Here is a 17,775-nt window from a genome sequence, read left to right as displayed (position 1 = left end):
ACTATAGGTGTGCACCACCACACCCAGCTAATTTTTGTATTTTTAGTAGAGACAGGGTTTCACCATGTCGGCCAGGATGGTCTTGATCTCTTGACCTTGTGATCCACCCACTTTGGCCTCCCAAAGTGCTGGGATTACAAGTGTAAGCCACTGCACCCAGCTGCTGCTGCTGCTTTTTTTTGAGATGGAGTCTTGCCCAGGCTGGAGTGCAGTGGCACGATCTTAGCTCACTGCTACCTCTGCCTCCTGTGTTCAAGCAATTCTCCTGCCTCAGCCTCCCAGGAGCTGGAATTACAGGTGCACACCACCACCCTGGCTAATTTTTATATTTTTAGTGGAAACGGGGTTTTGCCATGTTGGCCAGGCTGGTCTCAAACTCCTGACCTCAGGTGATCTGCCCACCTCGGCCTCCCAAAGTGTTGGGATTACAGGTATGAGCCACCATGGCTGGCCTATTTTCTTCTAGTAGTTTCATAGGTTCAGGTCTTATATTTAAGTTTTTAGTCTATTTTGAGTTGATTTTTGTGTCTGGTGAGAGATAGGAATCTAGTTTCACTTTTCTGCAGGTAGATATTCACTTTCCCAGTGCCATTTATTGAAGAGACTGTCCTTTCCCCAGTGTATGTCCTTGGCACCTATGTTCAAGACAAGTTGGCTGTAAGTGCATGGATTTCTTTCTGGGTTTTCTGCTCTGTTCCATTAGTCTATGTGTCTGTTTTTATTCCAGTATCATTGCTATTTTGGTTATATGGCTTTGTATTATATTTTGAATTCATATGCTACGATGTCTATAGCTTTGTCCTTTTTGCTCTTGATTGCTTTGGGTATTTGGGGTCTTCTTTGGCTTCATATGAATTTTAGGATTTTTTCTGTTTCTGTGACAAATGTCATTGTTATTTTGATAGGGATTGCATTGAGTCTTATATTGCTTTGGGTAGCATGGCCATTTTAACAATATTCTTCTAATCCATGAATTTGAAATTATGACTTTCCAGTCCCTTCCCCTTTTCAAAAGTCTTAATTTGTTATTTATTTATTTATTTAGAGACAGGGTATCATTCTGTCACCCAGACTGGAGTGCAGTGGCATGTTCTCAGCTCACTGTAACCTCTGCCTCCTGGGTTCAAGTGATTCTCCTGCCTCAGCCTCCCGAGTAGCTGGGATTACAGGCACCTGCCACCACGCCTGGCTAATTTTTGTATTTTTGTAGAGACAGGGTTTCACCATGTTGAACAGGCTGTTCTCAAACTCCTGACCTCAAATGATCTGCCCCACTTGGCCTCCCAAAGTGTTGGGATTACAGGCCTGAGCCACTGCACCCGGCCTGTTACTTACTTTTAAAAAGCCAAAAGCCAGCCTCCTCCTTCTGCCAGCTAAACCCCACACAGTCTGTCTGTACCTACCTCTCCATCCTTCTTCCCCTTGGCTGCTTATGGTTCAGCCACTCAGCCCTGTCTTGGGACAGGACTCCCTCTCCTTTACATTCCTCCAGGACAGCTCTAGGCCACCTCCTCCGCATACCCGTCTGGGACGGCTTTGTTCCGTGGGAACTAGTTCTCCTGGTGAGTTCCTCCAGGCTGGCTCCTTTGCTGTCCTTCCCATCTGTGTGTGGAGTAAGTCTCGTCAGGATCCTGCGTTCCTGGTCAGCCAAGGCTGGATCTGGCCTTGAAGCTCCTTAAGTTCTCCTGTAGCAAATGCCTGACATTGTATATGTGCTAGGTGCCCCAAATCACCCACTCAGTCAGTCCACTAATGTTTATCAAATGTCTGTTATGGGTACAGTGGTGATTAAAGCAGACCTCTTTGGAGAAGGGAAAGAGCCATTTAGTCAACTAGTTAGAAATGTAAGCTCCTAAGTGTGATAAGTGCAAGTTGGGAGAGGGACCCGGTGCACTGAGACCTTCTGTTGGGAGTGGGATCATCGGAGTCAAAGGAGGTTCCCCAAGGAAGTGGTGCTTGAATTGGGCCCTAATAGAAGTCAGCTGGGCAGAGAAGGTGGGAGGAGAGTTCCAGGCAAAGGGAGAGGCTGCTGAGGGGCCCCTGTGGAGGGCAGGTGTGGTGAGTGGGCAGGACAGAAGGCCAGCGTGGCTGGAAGGGAGGACGGGGCACAAATGTCTGGGTGTCTGAAGGTGGATGGTGCGAGTCAGATCCTGTGGCGTTTTCTGGACAGTTTCAGCTGAGGAGGTTTTGCTTTGATAGAGGAGCTGTGGAATGATATTTAGAGGGAGGCACTGTGCCCATAGGGACACAGCCCAGGCAGTGGGTGGAGTAGAGGTGGATGGGAGCAGGAGGAGTGGAGCGCCTGTGCAGGTCCTCAGTGGATTCCCTTAAGCCCGACCCAGGCCAGGAAGCTCTCTACCTTCCTCTTGGGTTCTCCTTAAGTTTGGGAACTCTCTAGGGCTGCTTTGGGTGCTGAGGAGAGGTCTTTGATCATTGTTCAAATTTGGAAGATGAGCATGTGTGTTCTCTGTTGGGGACCCCCCTGTTAGAAGCCTTTTGAAAGAAGCAGCTGGGCTATGGTGGTGTTGGTTAACGCATGGTTTTACTCCACATAGCAACAGTAGGCACTTTCCCAACACTCCTCGCACTGTATCTTGTCTGCCGAAGAGGGAGTGTTTTAGTTATCACCATAGAAATTACATGAAAAAGCCCCTAAGCATTGGTATCCTCAGTCAGAGAAGTGGCCTGATAATCAGGGGCATCATTTACTGAGCAGCTACTATGCGCCAGCACCAGGCTAGGTATTTATATGCTTTCTGTCCAGCCCTCACAACTCCAAAAGGAAGTACTGTTGTCTTTGCTCCCATTTTATAGGTGAGGAGACTGAAGCACAGTCTCTGTGACTCACTCACAGAGTCTAAGCTTGCAAGCAAAGAGGCTAGGATTGAAACCTACATCTGTTCTGAATCCAGCCACATGCTTTTTCCATTATGCCTGTGGCCCTCTGTGGTGGGGACTCAGGGTGGGGCCTCAGTGTTCCTTAGGCTCTCCCGTTCCCCATAGTCTAAACCTTTTTGAAGCAGGAAGGGGAAAACACTTCTTTGTTGGTTTTTTGTTGTTTGTTTTTTGAGACAGGGTCTCCCTCTGTCACCTAGACTGGAGCCCTGAACCCCCAGGCTCAAGGAGTCCTCCCACTTCAGCCTTTTGAGTAGCTAGGACGGCAGGCGTGAGACACCACGCCTGGCTAATTTTTTTATTTTTGTAGAGATGAGGTCTCTCTATGTTGCCCAGGCTGGTCTTGGACTCCTGAGCTCAAGTGAGCCTCCTGTCTTGGCCTTCCAAATTGCTGGGATTACAGGCATGAACCACTGCACTTGGTTGGAAAATGCTTCTTTGGAGAACAAAACACTGCAAGTCTTCCTTGTTAAACAGAGAACCCCACATTGAGTGTTTCCTGGGGAGGGCGACCAGTTAACAAATGAGCCCCCCACCTGCTTCCCCTGTTCCTTTGGTTCTCCTGCTATGCGTGGGCCTCACCATTTCTCACTGTGTCAGGACTCCCTAAGACCTCCAGCCCAGGGGTCAGCACAAGCCACTTCCCAGTACGGTTTAGATAGGCTGACATTTTCAATGAGACCTTTGTTCAATACAAAGGAAGAAGAGAAAGAGATAACTGAGTGCCCCCACCCGGCAGCATGTTTTCGGAGGGGAGCAAACACAAGACCTGGGTTCAGATCCTGGCTCTGTCAGCATCTTGGCTGTGGGCCCCCACTTCTCACATGGATTATGGGGATTCTCAGATATTGATTGCCTCAGTGCTGGGTCCCCAATATGGCTGGGCAGGATTTGGGCCAGCTGCCTTCTGGAAGCAACCCAGGGTACCTTGAGATGCCGTCATGTTCTTTGTGCGCTTGGCTGTGAGGGGGACCAGGAAGCACTGCCTGGGGCCCTGTGGGATGCTCATGGGGGTGGAGGAGGCAATGTATGTGCTGGCTATTAGAAGGCAGAGTATTAACGATCCCTTCTATGAAGCAGCATGGATCCGTACTTGGCCCTTCATGGGACAAGATGAAGCTCACCCCAGCTTATATGTGTCTTTCGAAGGCTTAAAGCCTCCGCTCTGTTCAATCACTTCTCTAGGGATTTATAGAGCCTGGGCCTGAGCACCATTAGGGATACCAGGAAAAAAGGGGCCCTGCCCTTTCCGTGCTTACTCTCTGATCATAGTGATCCAGGGACATTCAGGAACGCATTCAATGAGTCTAAATCCAAGCACCAAACTGTGTGGTAACAGTGGCTACCGTTTCTCCAGGGCATCCTGTGGCAGCTGAGCTGGGTTCCCTGTCTGCACGATCTCTACTGAATGCTGGGGAAGGGAGGATTCTTGGGGTAAATGGAACTTGAGCAGGATCTGGAAAGGAGATAGACTTTCGAGCGCCTGCAGGAAGACAGAAGGCAACTTGAGTGGGCAGAACAGCATCTCCATGGGGCCAGAAAAGGAAGTGGGGCTGCAGTCGTTTATTCCTGGCTCCCTGCGGACAGATCTGCGTTTCCTTTTAGCTGACTTCCCTGGAGCAGGTGGAACCATCCCCGTCTTATGGATAAGGACCCAGAGGCTTATAACATGGGCTCCTATCGCACCTTTACCAGGCAGTGGGGGAGGGAGTTACACCTGACCTGCTTGCCTCCTGAGCCTGAGCGCCTGGCTCCTGTGGCTGAGGTGGGAGGCCACTGTTCCCCTGGGGGTCTGCACTGTAGGGAGTAGGGTGAAGAAGTCATGGCCCTCTTAGCATAGACCAGGTGATGCTGGAGCACAGGGTGTGTTCAGTCACCTGCTGAGTTGGGTGAAACTGCAGCCTTACCCCAGATGTTTTGGCTCCCAGGACTGGGTCCTCCCGCACAGTCTCTCTGGTCCCAGCCTTGCATGTCCTTTCTGAAGCACTCATCTCAGGGGGTGGGTTCTGAGAAGGAGGAGGAGGTTGTTACTAATTCCCCCGTGTTCATAGTGGCCTGGATGGACACTTGCCATGATAACGGGACCCTGGGTTTTCTGCGCTAAGGGTCTAAACGTAGCTCTTGGCCTCTGTGCATTTCCCCTGAGTCATTGAATGAGGCGAACTTCAGGAAGCTGGGCCAGCCCCTTTTGTTTGTCCTGTGACTGGTTTTCAGCTAGCCTCTGCCAGGCACCTTTTGGTTTGAGGATGTGTTCCCCATCTGCTGCCTTTTTTTTTTTTAGATGGAGTCTCACTTTGTCACCAGGCTGGAGTGCAATGACCCAATCTCGGCTCACTGCAACCTCTGACTCCCTGGTTCAAGTGATTCTCTTGCCTCCACCTCCTGAGTAGCTGGGACTACAGGCATGCACCACCACAGCCAGCTAATTTTTGTATTTTTAGTAGAGACAGGGTTTCACCATGTTGGCCAAGATGGTCTCGATCTCCTGACCTTGTGATCCACCTGCCTCAGCCTCCCAAAGTTCTGGGATTACAGATGTGAGCCACTGCGCCCGGTCCCCTCTGCCTTTTTCACACCTCATAACACACAAGTTTATACACAAGTTGTATGTTTTCATGCATCAAAGGCAAGGAACTGCAAACTCTGAGGACCTTCATAATCACTACATTCAATGTGGACACACAGGAGACCCTTTCTCCCGTTTCTCAAAATACAGATCAGTTTGTTGTTGTTTTTTGTTTGTTTTTTGAGACAGGGTCCCACTCCAGTAGCCCAGGCTGGAGTACAGCAGCACAATCACAGCTTAACTGTAGCGCAGAGTCTGGCTCTATTGCCCAGCCTTGGCCTCCCAGGCTCAGATGATTCTCCCGCCTCTGCCACCCAAGTAGCTGGGACTACAGGCATGTACTACCATGCCTGGCTAGTTTTTAAAAATATTTTTAGTAGAGACAGAGTCTTGCCGTGTTGCCCAGGCTAGTCTCAAACTCCTGGGTTCTAGTGATCTACCTGCCTTGGCCTCCCAAAGTGCTGGGATTATAGGTGTGAGCCACTATGCCTGGCTGCAAAGCAGTTTTAAGTTGTGTTGCCAATGAGGAGTTCACGTACTGGAAGTTGGATACTGAGATGGCTCAGGCCCAGTCTGGGTTTCCGTAGAACTGAGCTAAGACTCAGTAGATTCTATGCAAAATAAAGTAAGCCATCTTTATTACTTTACATCTCTGATTTCCACTGCTAGTGAAGAACAAACTACCCAGAGTTTCAAATCCAGTGTTTGTAGCCTGTTTCTGGGCTGTTTTAATTGAATTTTATTTTCTAGAGCAGGTTTTTTAGTAACAAAGTCATTCTGTTTGCATTTCTGTTTCAAATGAAACATTACTCATGGAAAAACGGAATATTTCAGAATACTTCCCAGAGGCAGATGAGAGCCACTGTGTTAGGAAAAGTTTAAGTGTGTCTGTATGTAGAGCAGACTTCCTAGGCCCAGGAATTCAGGATTTCTTCTCAACTCTAGGGCGAAGCTGAGCTGTTTATGAGTAGAAAGTTAGTTTTGGTTTCTATGCCCAGTTATTTCAAGACTTGTTCAGTGTTCACATTGCTGAGTTCAGTTTTTTAAGTTTGCATTTGCTTATTTAAGGCCAATATCAAATCTTCAGTCTTCAGTGTAAAAATCTCCCCCTGATTTTGGGTTGGGCCAAGTGACAGCTATATATCTGGTCTAATGTTTATGTTGGGCAAAAGACTGCAATTATCCAATTTGTAGCTAGACAGATTACCTAAATCACTTAATAAACTGAGTCATGTAATCTACCTTTTGGATCTGATTATCTCTCCTGTTTTATATGTGATAGGTAGAATAATCCCCTCCAACCCCACCATGAAATCTGCATCCTAATCCATGAACCTATAACCAGGTAGGGCAGCGTGGCAAAGGGAAATTAAGGTTGCAGATGAAATTAAGTTTTCTAATCAGCTGCCCTTAGATGGAAGATTGGCCTGGCTTCCCAGGGGCCCCAGTGTAATCCCAGGTGTTCTTAAACGTGGCAGAGGGCGGCAGCAGAGCCAGGATGGGCTATGGGGCCGTGAGCTGAAGAAAGTGGTGCTTCTAGAGATGGAAAAGGAAAAGCAGGGAAACAGCCTCTCCCCTGGAGCCTCTGGAAGGAGCACAGCCTCACCAACATCTTAGCCCAGGGAGACCCACGTCAGACTACAGCAGATAGAACTGCAAGGAAATAAAGTGTGTTATTTTAAGCCACCAAGTTTGTGGTAATTGGTTACGGCAGCCGTAAAATGAGTGCACTCTTCTGCGTATTGAAGTTAAGTTGCTGCAGATTTTTCAGTATCTTGGTTTAAAGTCTCAGTCATTCTGAGGTAACGAAGCATGAGTTACAGTCTCTTCGGCTAAACCACTGTTTGGAATACTGTCCTCGGAAATGCTGCAGGGTGGACCAAGGTGGGTAGATGCTCTTGGCAATGGCACCCCACATTGCAGTGGGGCCATCGGTCTCTGTGGAACGCTGTGCTCCCCACATCTGAGCTCCACTGCAAATTCCGTCTAACTGGAGGCAAGTGTCTGTAGCAGTCTCAGTCCGCTCAGTGCAGCTGTCACAGAGTAGCTGAGAATGGGTAATTTAGAATGATTTTATTTCTCACCATCCTAGAGGCTAGGAAGTCCAAGATCAAGGCATCATCATAGGGCGAAGGCAAAAGGGCAAGAGAAAAAAGGAGCCAAACTCGTCCTTTTATAACCGTCAGTCCCACCTACGAGTGCAGAGCCATTGTGGCCGAATCGCCTCTTAATACTGAGGTGATACTGCTACAGCAGGAACTGGCTTTCAGTGAATTCTGGAGAACCGAGGACACTTAAACCATAGCAGATATCGTCACGCAGAGCTGCTGTGGATGAAGCTACCACAGAACTGGGCAAAAATTGTCCGAGTCTGAGCACTGTGGGAAGTGAAACCTGAAACCAAGTTCACGTCAGCCTGAGAACAGACCAGGAATTGGGAGGTACAGGGAGGTGTAAGATGGTCTGCACATCGATTAAAGAAATGTTATTCTTTTGTGTGAGACAGAGTCTCACTCTGTTGCCCAGGCTGGAGTGCAATGGTGCCGTCCCAGCTCACTGCAACTTCTGCCTCCCGGGTTCAAGCAATTCTCCTGCCTCAGCCTCCCAAGTAGCTAGAATTACAGTCACCCACCACCGCACCCAGTTAATTTTTGTATTTTTAGTAGAGATGGGGGTCTCACCACATTGGCCAGGCTGGTCTCAAACTCCTGACCTCAGATGATCCACCTGCCTCAGCCTCCCAAAGTTCTGGGATTACAGGCATGAGGCACTGTGCCTGGCCAGAAATGTTATTTTTTTGCCACATTCTCTAATTCTTGAAAAGCTTGAGGTGGACTTCTGTCCACCATGACTTGTGCCACTGTCGTAATCCATTTAGTAGCAACAAAGTGGCCAGGTGCAGGAGCTTATACCTGTAATCCCAGTGCTTAGGGAGGCTGAGGTAGGAGGATGACTTGAGGCCAGGAGTTTGAGACCAGCCTGGGCAACATAGTGAGACCCTGTCTCTACAAAAATAAAATAAAAATAAAAATGTAGCTGGACACAATGACACATACTTGTAATCCCAGCTACTTGAAGCTGAGGTAGGAGGATCGCTTGAGCCCAGGAGTTCGAGGCAGTAGTAAGATATGATCACTCCACTGCACTGCAGCCTGGGTAATAGAGTGAGATCCTGTCTCTAAAAACAAAAATTAGCAATAGGGTTTATAATTGTTGAGAAAAGAAGTCAGTTCTTCAGAGAATGCCTCAGAATCTAGGCCAAAGATCAGGGTTCTACTAGGCAAAGAGAGAATGAGAAGGACACTTAGGGCAGAACCTGGGTGCCCATGCCTACTGCTGCAGACTGGACTGAGGGGTCTGCTGTAGTCAGAGATGTAAGCTTGTGGCTGCAGCATGGGTGGGCCTTGGAAACAGTGCTCAGGGAGAGAAGCCTGTCACAAAAGGCCACATGATGTATGATTCCATTTATAGGAAACATCCAGGACACGCTAATCCATAGAGATGGAAAGAGATGGATGGCTGCTTAGGACTGGAGGGGTCAGGGGAGTGGGGAGTCACTGCTGATGGGTGTAGGGTTTCTTTGTGGGGTGGCGAACATGTTCTAAAGTGCATCATGGTTTTGGTCTCACAACTCTTGAGTATACCAAAAACCATTGAACTGTGTCATTTAAATGGATGAATTGTGTGGTGCATGAATTATTCTCAGTAGAGCTGTTAAAAAAAATGAAGCAGGCATGCAAGGCCACCATCTGATGGAAAGGTTAGCCAAAGTGGTGTTGGGCTTTGCTGAGAGCAGCTTCCCAGAGTATTTTAGAGGCATTGGCGGTACCTGCTTTCTGGCATGGAGTCTACTGTTCATTTCTACCTTTTTTCTGAAGCTTTTAGTTCTTGGTGTCAGCATTAAGGATTGGTTCATTGGTCAATGACTCAGTGGCCTTACTAGACGGCTCTGGTGTGTGTGGAGGTGTCCATTTTTCCTTTTCTTGCTAGGAAGGTCCCTATTCCTGCAGGGATCCTGGCTAGTTTGGTAACCGGAAGACTGAGGTGGCTCCACTGCTGTGCGAACAGCCACACTGGGAGGCCTTGCCGCAGTTCTCTGTGGGTCCTTTTTTTTTTCTCTTTTGAAACAGAGTCTTACTCTGTTGCCCGGATCTCCTGGACTTAAGCAATCCTCCTACCTCAGCCTCCTGTTGGGAGGTTGCTCCTGCACCTGCAGCAGGAGGTGTGGTATGTTGGTACAGGTCAGCTCATTTAGTGGTGGCAGGATCGCCTCTCAGCCCGGGGCTCCAGGGGCTGTAGCCAGGGCAGCTGCTGCCCCTCAGTCATCTTGGAGACCCCCATGGCCAAAATAGGTGCCATTGGCACAGTGGTGACTTCCTTGCAGCAGCTGGAGTGCCTGAGGCCAGAGCCAGTCTCCCTGCTGCCCGTGCCACAACCTCAGGGCCTGCCCTTCTCCGGCATCCCCACTCATGCACCAGGGAGAAGAGGGGAGGCTGCCAGGAGCCAGTGGCTCAGCTCATGATTCAGCAGGTGGAGGAGTCACCATTGAGAATGCTGCTGGTTACCTTGGTAGAGGTTAAAGCCCATGAAGATGTACAAGTCTGTAATTTAACAGAGAAAAGAGAAAACAGCCAGTTATTCTGCAGAAAGTAACCCTTTGGCGTGTGCACTGAAGTAATTAGCTGTTACAGGAGTATAGTGGAGGGCGAGACCCTGTTGAGCTGGGCAGACCATGGTGCCTAGGCACCTGTGCTGGTGAGTGTAGAGGAGCAGGGCTGAGCGTTGGGGTAGGTGGTGCCGTCTGGCTGCAGTGTCATGGGAGAGTGGCTGGAAAGGAAGGTGGGAGCTGATCTCTGCAGGATTTTAAATAGGAGTACTCAGGTAACCTGGGTTCCCTGCTCTGTGGGGTTTACTAATACCTGCTAGGGGCTTGTTTTCATGACAGCCCTGACAGGTGGGTCTCAGTATTCCCATTTTACAGATGAAAGACTGAGTCAGACCAAGTGGTTTGACTCAGTTGGTCTATGTGACCAAGACACAAGGTCACATAGCTAATAAATGGCAGAGTCGAAATTTGAACCAGCTGGTGTTTCATCTCCTATATTATGCTTGCATTCTCTCTGAAGAGGCAAAACTCTCCCGTGAAACAGTGAAGACACTCAACATGGCATTCACTGTTAGCCTGAACCATATCCAAGTGCCATTTTTATAGGTCATCGTGGTCAATTATAAGCAATGTCCCAGCAATATCCCAGCCATAGCTGGGGTTTGGACAAAGAAATCTCTCCAGGCAGGAACAGTCAGCAGAGGTTGCATGGCGGAGCTGGGAATGAAGCAGAGCCTTGAAGGCTCTGTAGACTCTAGATAGATAGAAATGAGGTAGGCAAGGCCGGACCCTGTGGCTCACGTCTGTAATCCCAGCACTTTGAGAGGCCGAGGTGGGCAAATCACTTGATGTCAGGAGTTCAAGACCAGCCTCACCAACAAGGTAAAACCCCATCTCTACTAAAAACACAAAAATTTGTCAGGCATGGTTGCACATGCCTGTAGTCCCAGCTACTTAGGAGGCTGAGGCAGGAGACACTTGAAACGCGGGGGTGGAGGTTTCAGTGAGCTAAGATTGTGCCAATGCAGAGCAAGACTCCATCTCAAAAAAAAAAAAAAAGAAATGAGGCTGGAGAGGCTGGGTGAGAGGTGGGGTGGTGAGGAGACAGCCCGAAGAGCAGGTGCCACGGGGCTGTCCATGAGGGGTGCACATGTGGCCCAGGAGCACCAGGAGGTGATTGCAGGCGATGGCTGGGGACTGGAGACCCCTCCTGTGCAGCGGACAGGTGGGATTTGGCCTGCAGCTCACTCTGCTGATCCCCACCCTGCTGTTTCTGTAGGAAACAGGTGAGCAGATCGCCATCAAGCAGTGCCGGCAGGAGCTCAGCCCACGGAACCGAGACCGGTGGTGCCTGGAGATCCAGATCATGAGAAGGTGAGGCCTGGCATGCAGGGACCCAAGGGAAACCTGGAGCACCAGCCCCCACTGCATCTAGAAAGGAGAGCCATAAATCTCAGCCCCTCCATCAGGATGCCAGCCCGGCAGTCTCCGCAGCGACTCTGCTGCTTCTAAAGACACTAGACGAGGAGCAGCTAAAGTCCACATGGGGCCTTGTCAAGGGCTTTTTGTCAATTTTGTAATATTAAATAATTTAATAAGTTATCATGGTGACCTTTCCTTTGTCAGCAAAAAAGCGTTCTTTCCTCCTGTATTTCCAATTTCAAGGTGGTACACGTGACCATTCTCTGCTGTCATGCTGCCGCTGACATTTATTCCTCCAGTGTGGAGACCAGGTTGTCCATCTGCCTGGTGGCTGCTGTCCTCCTAGCTAGTGAGGCATTAGGTGGGCTCCAAAAGAGCTAGTGAGGACACCATGAAGGGGCTCCTCTGCCAGCCTCTTAAAAAGAGGAGGTGCCATTTGGTTACATCATGGTTGCATTTGGTTATGTGAGTTCCTTCTCAGACCCCTTTCTGCATGTCTACCTGGGGGTGATGTGTGTGCATGAATCAACCTGCCAAAAAATAAACAGAGAAAAGAAAAAAAATACGAAAACAAAGAGCAGGCACCACTTTGTTTGCCTGCTAGTATGTGTGACACGTCCTCCCCATATGGAGGGCATGAGATTGGAAGAGCCTCGTAGGAGCAGTTTTGGTAGCACGATGAGGACTTGGGATGTGGCATGCATGAGAAACTCAAGTTACATGCAGCGCGCCCTCAGGGTCTGAGTTTTGGTGCTGTGGGTGGGGCTGGACCAGCTCCACTGACCCAGGCACTGCAGTTGGCCGCCTGTCCTGGGCCCTGTCTTCCTCTCTTTGGAAGCCCTAGGTTATCCTGGGCGTTTGTTGCTGAGAGCTGGTGGGGGTGGCAGGGATGGGTCTGGGCAGGAGCTCTCATTGGTTTTCCTCCTTCCTAGGCTGAGCCACCCCAATGTGGTGGCTGCTCGGGAGGTCCCTGAGGGGATGCAGAACTTGGCGCCCAATGACCTACCCCTGCTGGCCATGGAGTACTGCCAAGGAGGAGATCTCCGGAAGGTGAGGCTCCTGCGGCCACCGGGTGCACAGGCTGTCCAGGCAGGTGGAACACCAGGAAGGGGTATGGGGAGACCTTTCACTGCTGTCATCATCAGGAAGCTTGGGGAGCCCCAGCGACTCCAGCAGGACTGCTTTGCCTTTCAGATCCCCTGTTCCCTGACCACCTGGGGCTGGTGTGTGTGTGAGTCAGAGGCGCTTCCGAGAATGCCAGGGAAGGGGGAAGGGCGTGCTGCACACTCTGCTGGGATTCTCCTGTGACGAGGAAACTCATCACAGGTCTGGGCGTGGGGAAGGACTGGGCGAGTTCCCAAACAAATGCTTCCTCCCTGGACACATTACGGCCACTTCAGGCCTATGGTGCCAGCACCATTGCTGCCCTTATTAGGAGGGATTTTATTCCAGAGATAGGACAGCACCACACATGGGGGTGGGGACTGTAGCAGGGAGGGAGCAGGCTTTGCGATCAGGGAGCTGGGCCAGGGCTGCAGACCCAACCCACCCATCCGACCCACCTGACCCACCTGGACTCATCTGTGGGGCTCTGCTCTCCGCCTTCGCACCACACCACCTCCTGTTCCCTAGAATGTTCACTTCACAGGGGTGGATGGCAGCCCCTCCTAGTCCTGGGAGCAGTTCTGGGTGCCCTCCTTTCCATTGTTCCCTATGGCAGAACACAGTCTGCTAGTTCATGTTACCTCATTCGATTTCCAACAGTTCACACGTGGGTACACAGTATGGTTCCTACATCACAGGTGGATGTCATACCCAGAGAGGCTGGGCCTCACATAGCTGCAGCAGCAGAGCCTGGGTCCCAGCCCACAGGGACCCAACCACAGGCCACTTGTCCATCTGTGAGACTGAATAAAGCCATATCACATAAAAACTGGAAGCTATGAGCAAAATAGTTTTTTTGTTTGTTTTTGAGATAGAGCCTTGCCGTGACATTCAGGTTGGAGTGCAGTGGCATGATCTCAGCCCACTGCAACCTTCACTTCCTGGGTTCAAATGATTCTCCTGCCTCAGCCTCCAGAGTAGCTGGGATTACAGGTGCACCACCATGCCTAGCTAATTTTTGTATTTTTAGTAGCGACGGGGTTTCACCATCTTGGCGAGGCTGGTCTTGAACTCCTGACCTCAAGTGATAGCCCACCTCAACCTCCCAAAATGCTGGGATTACAGGTGTGAGCCACCGTGCTTGGCGAAAACAATTTTTATTTTAATTGAAAAAGAGGTCGGTTGCTCTGCGAGTACAGCCCCTTGTACCTCTCCTCTCCTCCAAAGGGTCACAAAAGTAGGGGTGGGAGCCCAGGCATTTAATCCCTTTCAGTGGCCATTCCCAGTCACACATCAGGCAGTGTTCTCACTGTTCCTCCGAGCCCTTGTGCGTCTTTACATAAAGGAGAACTTTATGGGAGGCTGAGACCGGAGGATAGCTTGTGGCCAGGAGTTTGAGACTGGCCTGGGCAACATACAGAGGCCTTGTCTCTTCAAAAACTAAAAATGAAAAATTAGCCAGGCGTGGTAGCGTGCGCTTGTAGTCCCCACTACTTGGGAAGCTGGGGTAGGATGACGAGCCAAGGAGGTTGAGGCTACAGTGAGCTATGATTGTGCCACTGCATGCCAGCCTGGGTGACAGAGCAAGACTCAGTCTCAAGAAAAAGATAATCCTGTCTCAAAACAAAGAGACAGATAAGTAAAGTAAAAGGAAAATTTCCATGGGGCTTGGCCTGCCGGAGTGGCTCTCCCTGGAGATGGGCACATCCTGGGAGTGGCAGTCACAGCAGGATATGAACACAGCTCTTGGCATGACCCACAATGAGAGATGGGGAACTCAGCAGCACTTTGATTTTCCTCTTTATTTTGCTAACCTTTGACAGTCACCCATTACTAACTGCAGCTGTGTAGAGGTAAAGCCACGTTGTAGTGGAGTGGAGAGTTCACAGAGGGCAGCCTGGAAGTAGGTGGGATGTGGCCAGATTACAGAGGGCTCTGAAGTGAGGCAGAGGCTTTTTGACTTGGTCTTTTACGCGGCAAAGAGCCAACAAGCCAGGGAAGAAGAGATGGAAAGTTTAACATGACTGACCTGGTGCAGTTGCAGGATGATTGAGGGGGTGACAGGAAGGCCTCCAATTCTAAGGGACCCTGTCCTTGCCGTCACCCAGTGGGGCTGGGGGAGGACACTGTTGTCCGGGGCTCTTGCTATCTGTTGTTTCCTTTGTTCCCTCTAAAAAGTTCAAAATCTGCATTTCACCCGTGGGCAGGGAGAGGCAGGCTTGGCCAGCACATGGGCACATGTAAGAGTTGATATTAAAAGTCTGTATGCCGGCTGTGTAGACAGACTTGAGTGTTTATGAATGTGATGTGAATTCCTGCCTGTGAGGCTCAGCTGGCAAGCTCCTCTTTCTTTCCGCCTCTGAGGCCAGCTCCAGCAGCACAGGGACAGTCGAGGGGCCTGGAAGGCAGGGGGTTGAGGGCTTGGGCTCCATCTTCAGATTGACCTGTGCCGCCTTCCAGCACTGCCCTCTCACAGCTGTGTGAGCTGACAGGTATCCCACCCTGTAACCTCAGTTTCCTCCTCCAACATGGGGATTCCACCTGTGCTTACTCAGTGGTGGTGGTTAGTATTAAATGAGGTCACACAGGGAAGGGTTTGCCGAGCTAATCCATGCAGAGCTCCTTCAGCACCAGGCACGTAATAAGTGCTCAGTAAGTATTTCCTACTGTTACCATCACCCGCGTGGCCAAGAGATAGCAGATGGTTTCCAGTGATGCTTTCCCAGCCTGCCTGTCTCTGGGACCTTTAGGCACAGAGAATTCCTATTGCCTGTGCTTAGACTTTGACCTGCCTTGCTCAGAACTTCAGCAGCTGGTGAGAATGAAACTTTCCTTGCCACAGAGCCCTTGCTGTGAGGATGTGAGAGCCCGGAGGTGGTCAGAACTGTTTCTTCCTCCTCCTCCTCCTCCTCCTTTTCCTCCTCTTCCTCCTCCTCCTTCTCCTCCTTCTCATCTTCCCCCTTTTCCTTCTCCTCCTCGAGCCAATCCCTGCTAGTCCTGCTACCCTGGCTTCCTCAAAAGCAGGTCCCCCAAAGATCAGAGCCCGGGGTCAGCTCTCTGGTCACATTGGCTGGTAAGAGACACTTGTGGACTTCCTGTGGTTTGTGACCACCAGCTCTGACGCTGCTTCTCACTTTCTTGACAGTACCTGAACCAGTTTGAGAACTGCTGTGGCCTGCGGGAAGGAGCCATCCTCACCTTGCTGAGTGACATTGGTAAATCCCAGCCCCGGGAGTTAGGCCGTGTCCTTCGGGGAGAGTGTGGTGCCCCTGTGAGTCCCTGCGGAACACCGCAGGCAGACACTTGGGTCCTTTGGTCTCTGTGGAAGGGGACTGGGAACCCGGGGAGGGGGACCCTGGTGGAGTGGGGAGGTCAACAAGGAGCCAGCCAGCCAGACGCTGCACTCAAATAGGTTTCCCTTCCTTCCTGACTAACTCATCAAGTGAAATATGATGTATAGAGAATAACAGATTTCCTTTCCCATTATGAAGCTCCCCTCCCCACTTTCCTGGAATGGCCAGCACTGGAATAGGCTGTCATTCGAATGAGTTTTGTCCCTTGGCAATGAATTGTTCCATTCCCACGTTGGCCGTTCTTTGCCAGCCAGAGCTGTAGGAAAAACTGTCCATGTTTAATCCCTTGGGTACTGTTGGTGTCCCCAGATGAAGGCGTCTGTGGCACCCTCTGAGAATGCCAAGCTGGCCATTCATGGGAAAGAGTGACCTCAGCCTGCAGAAGCCAGTGGAACCTCCTAGACCCTGGCACCCACTCAGGAGGGGACTGAGGGGTGGGCGTGGAAGGTCAGCACCTGGCCCAGCCTGGGGAGACAGATGTCACAAGGGAGAGGGACTTGCTCAGGGCTTTTTGTTTTTTTAGAAAATAATCTCCAAGGTTGTTGGTGCAAGTTAATAGTTGGGTCTAAGGTTTAGAGTTATTGAGAATTTATCTTAGACCAGATTTGGAGAATGGTGCCATTTTCATCCCTCCCCTATCTCAACCTTTCAGAGCTCTATATATTTTTTCTTTTGTTTGCTCAAACTTTTTTTGGAATATTCTCAAATATATAGAAAAGTTTAAAGAGTAGTACAGTGAAATTCACATACCCTTCCCCTCAGTTCACCAGATGTTAACATTCTCCCTCATTTGTAAAGCTGTGTTCTTTAAGCTGGGGCCTGGAAGGGACAATGGTCCCACACTTAGTCCTGCTAGTGTGGGTCTGGCCTCTTCCTGACTGCTGCTTTGGACAGAGGAGAAGCAAGAAGGAAAGGAAGGGGGAAAGTCAAGCAATGACATATTTAAGGTTAAGATCAAAATAGTTTGACATATAAAATTCCCATCTTGCTCTGTGCTGTGTCTTCATCCCTTTGGGTGGAGTTCACATAAAGGATTAGTTGACATTACACCAGTTTTATTTGACTTGAGTGGGCACCCAGTGCTGGCCCAAAGGGACACCCTGTGCATGGCCCGCATGCGTCTCCTCTGTCTACCTAGAGCATCTAATCCAGCAGTTAGAAATTCCCCTTGTTTTCTTGACACCCTGACCCAAGGCTCACCCATCCACGTTTTGCCTGGAGGCTTACTTGATTTTATCTTTTATCTCAGTGGCCAGATTCTTTATTTGTTCTCTGCTGAAGGCAGGCTAGCAGGTTGGGGAATATTCTCTTGCTTTTCACGGGCAACTTTTATTTTGTTTCTCTTTGGTTAGAGCTTTGTCAGGTTATTTTTCTTGGATGTTTTTCTCCCAGATATTTTTCTTTCACTCCTTAGACTGTTGATGACTTTAGCAAGTTAGTTATCAAGAAAGCATTTTTTTTTTTTTTTTTGAGACAGTGTCTTGCTCTGTTGCCCAGGCTGGAGTGCAGTGGGTGACCTCAGCTCACGGCAGCCTCTGCCTCCCGGGTCCAAGCGATTCTCCTCCCCCAGCCTCCCAAGTACTGGGATTACCAGTGAATGCCACCACACCCAGCTAATTGTTGTATTTTTAGCAGAGACAGGGTTTCACCACGTTGGCCAGGATGGTCTCCAACTCGACCTCAAGTGATCCCCCGCCTCGGCCTCCCAAAGTGTTAGGATTACAGACGTGAGCCACAGCACCTGGCCAAAAGTCTTTAAATTATTGGCATAAGTGTGGGTAACTCTTGGCTTCCTCATGTGGTGGTTTATTCTGCAGGTGCTTCCCTAC

General features: G+C 50.0%; 1 protein-coding gene across 4 annotated transcripts in view; it reads left to right on the top strand.

Annotated features, from left to right (window-relative positions):
* Positions 1 to 17,775, top strand: part of IKBKB (inhibitor of nuclear factor kappa B kinase subunit beta) — a 59,528-nt gene that overhangs the window by 4,657 nt on the left and 37,096 nt on the right. For all 4 annotated transcript variants that reach the window (XR_013525683.1, XM_002757003.5, XM_035270443.3 and 1 more), the window contains exons 3-5: positions 11,347 to 11,441; positions 12,422 to 12,539; positions 15,739 to 15,808. Coding sequence is in view for 3 of the 4 variants with exons in the window: in XM_002757003.5 (XP_002757049.1) it covers positions 11,347 to 11,441; positions 12,422 to 12,539; positions 15,739 to 15,808 (283 nt within the window). In the remaining variant the exon portion in view is untranslated. The remainder of the gene's footprint in view (positions 1 to 11,346; positions 11,442 to 12,421; positions 12,540 to 15,738; positions 15,809 to 17,775) is intronic.

The sequence above is a fragment of the Callithrix jacchus genome, chromosome 13 (assembly GCF_049354715.1).
Source record: "Callithrix jacchus isolate 240 chromosome 13, calJac240_pri, whole genome shotgun sequence".
NCBI classification, from domain to species: Eukaryota; Metazoa; Chordata; class Mammalia; order Primates; family Cebidae; genus Callithrix; species Callithrix jacchus.
Note: the sequence above shows the minus strand (reverse complement) of the source record. Positions and strands in the feature narration are given on the sequence as shown.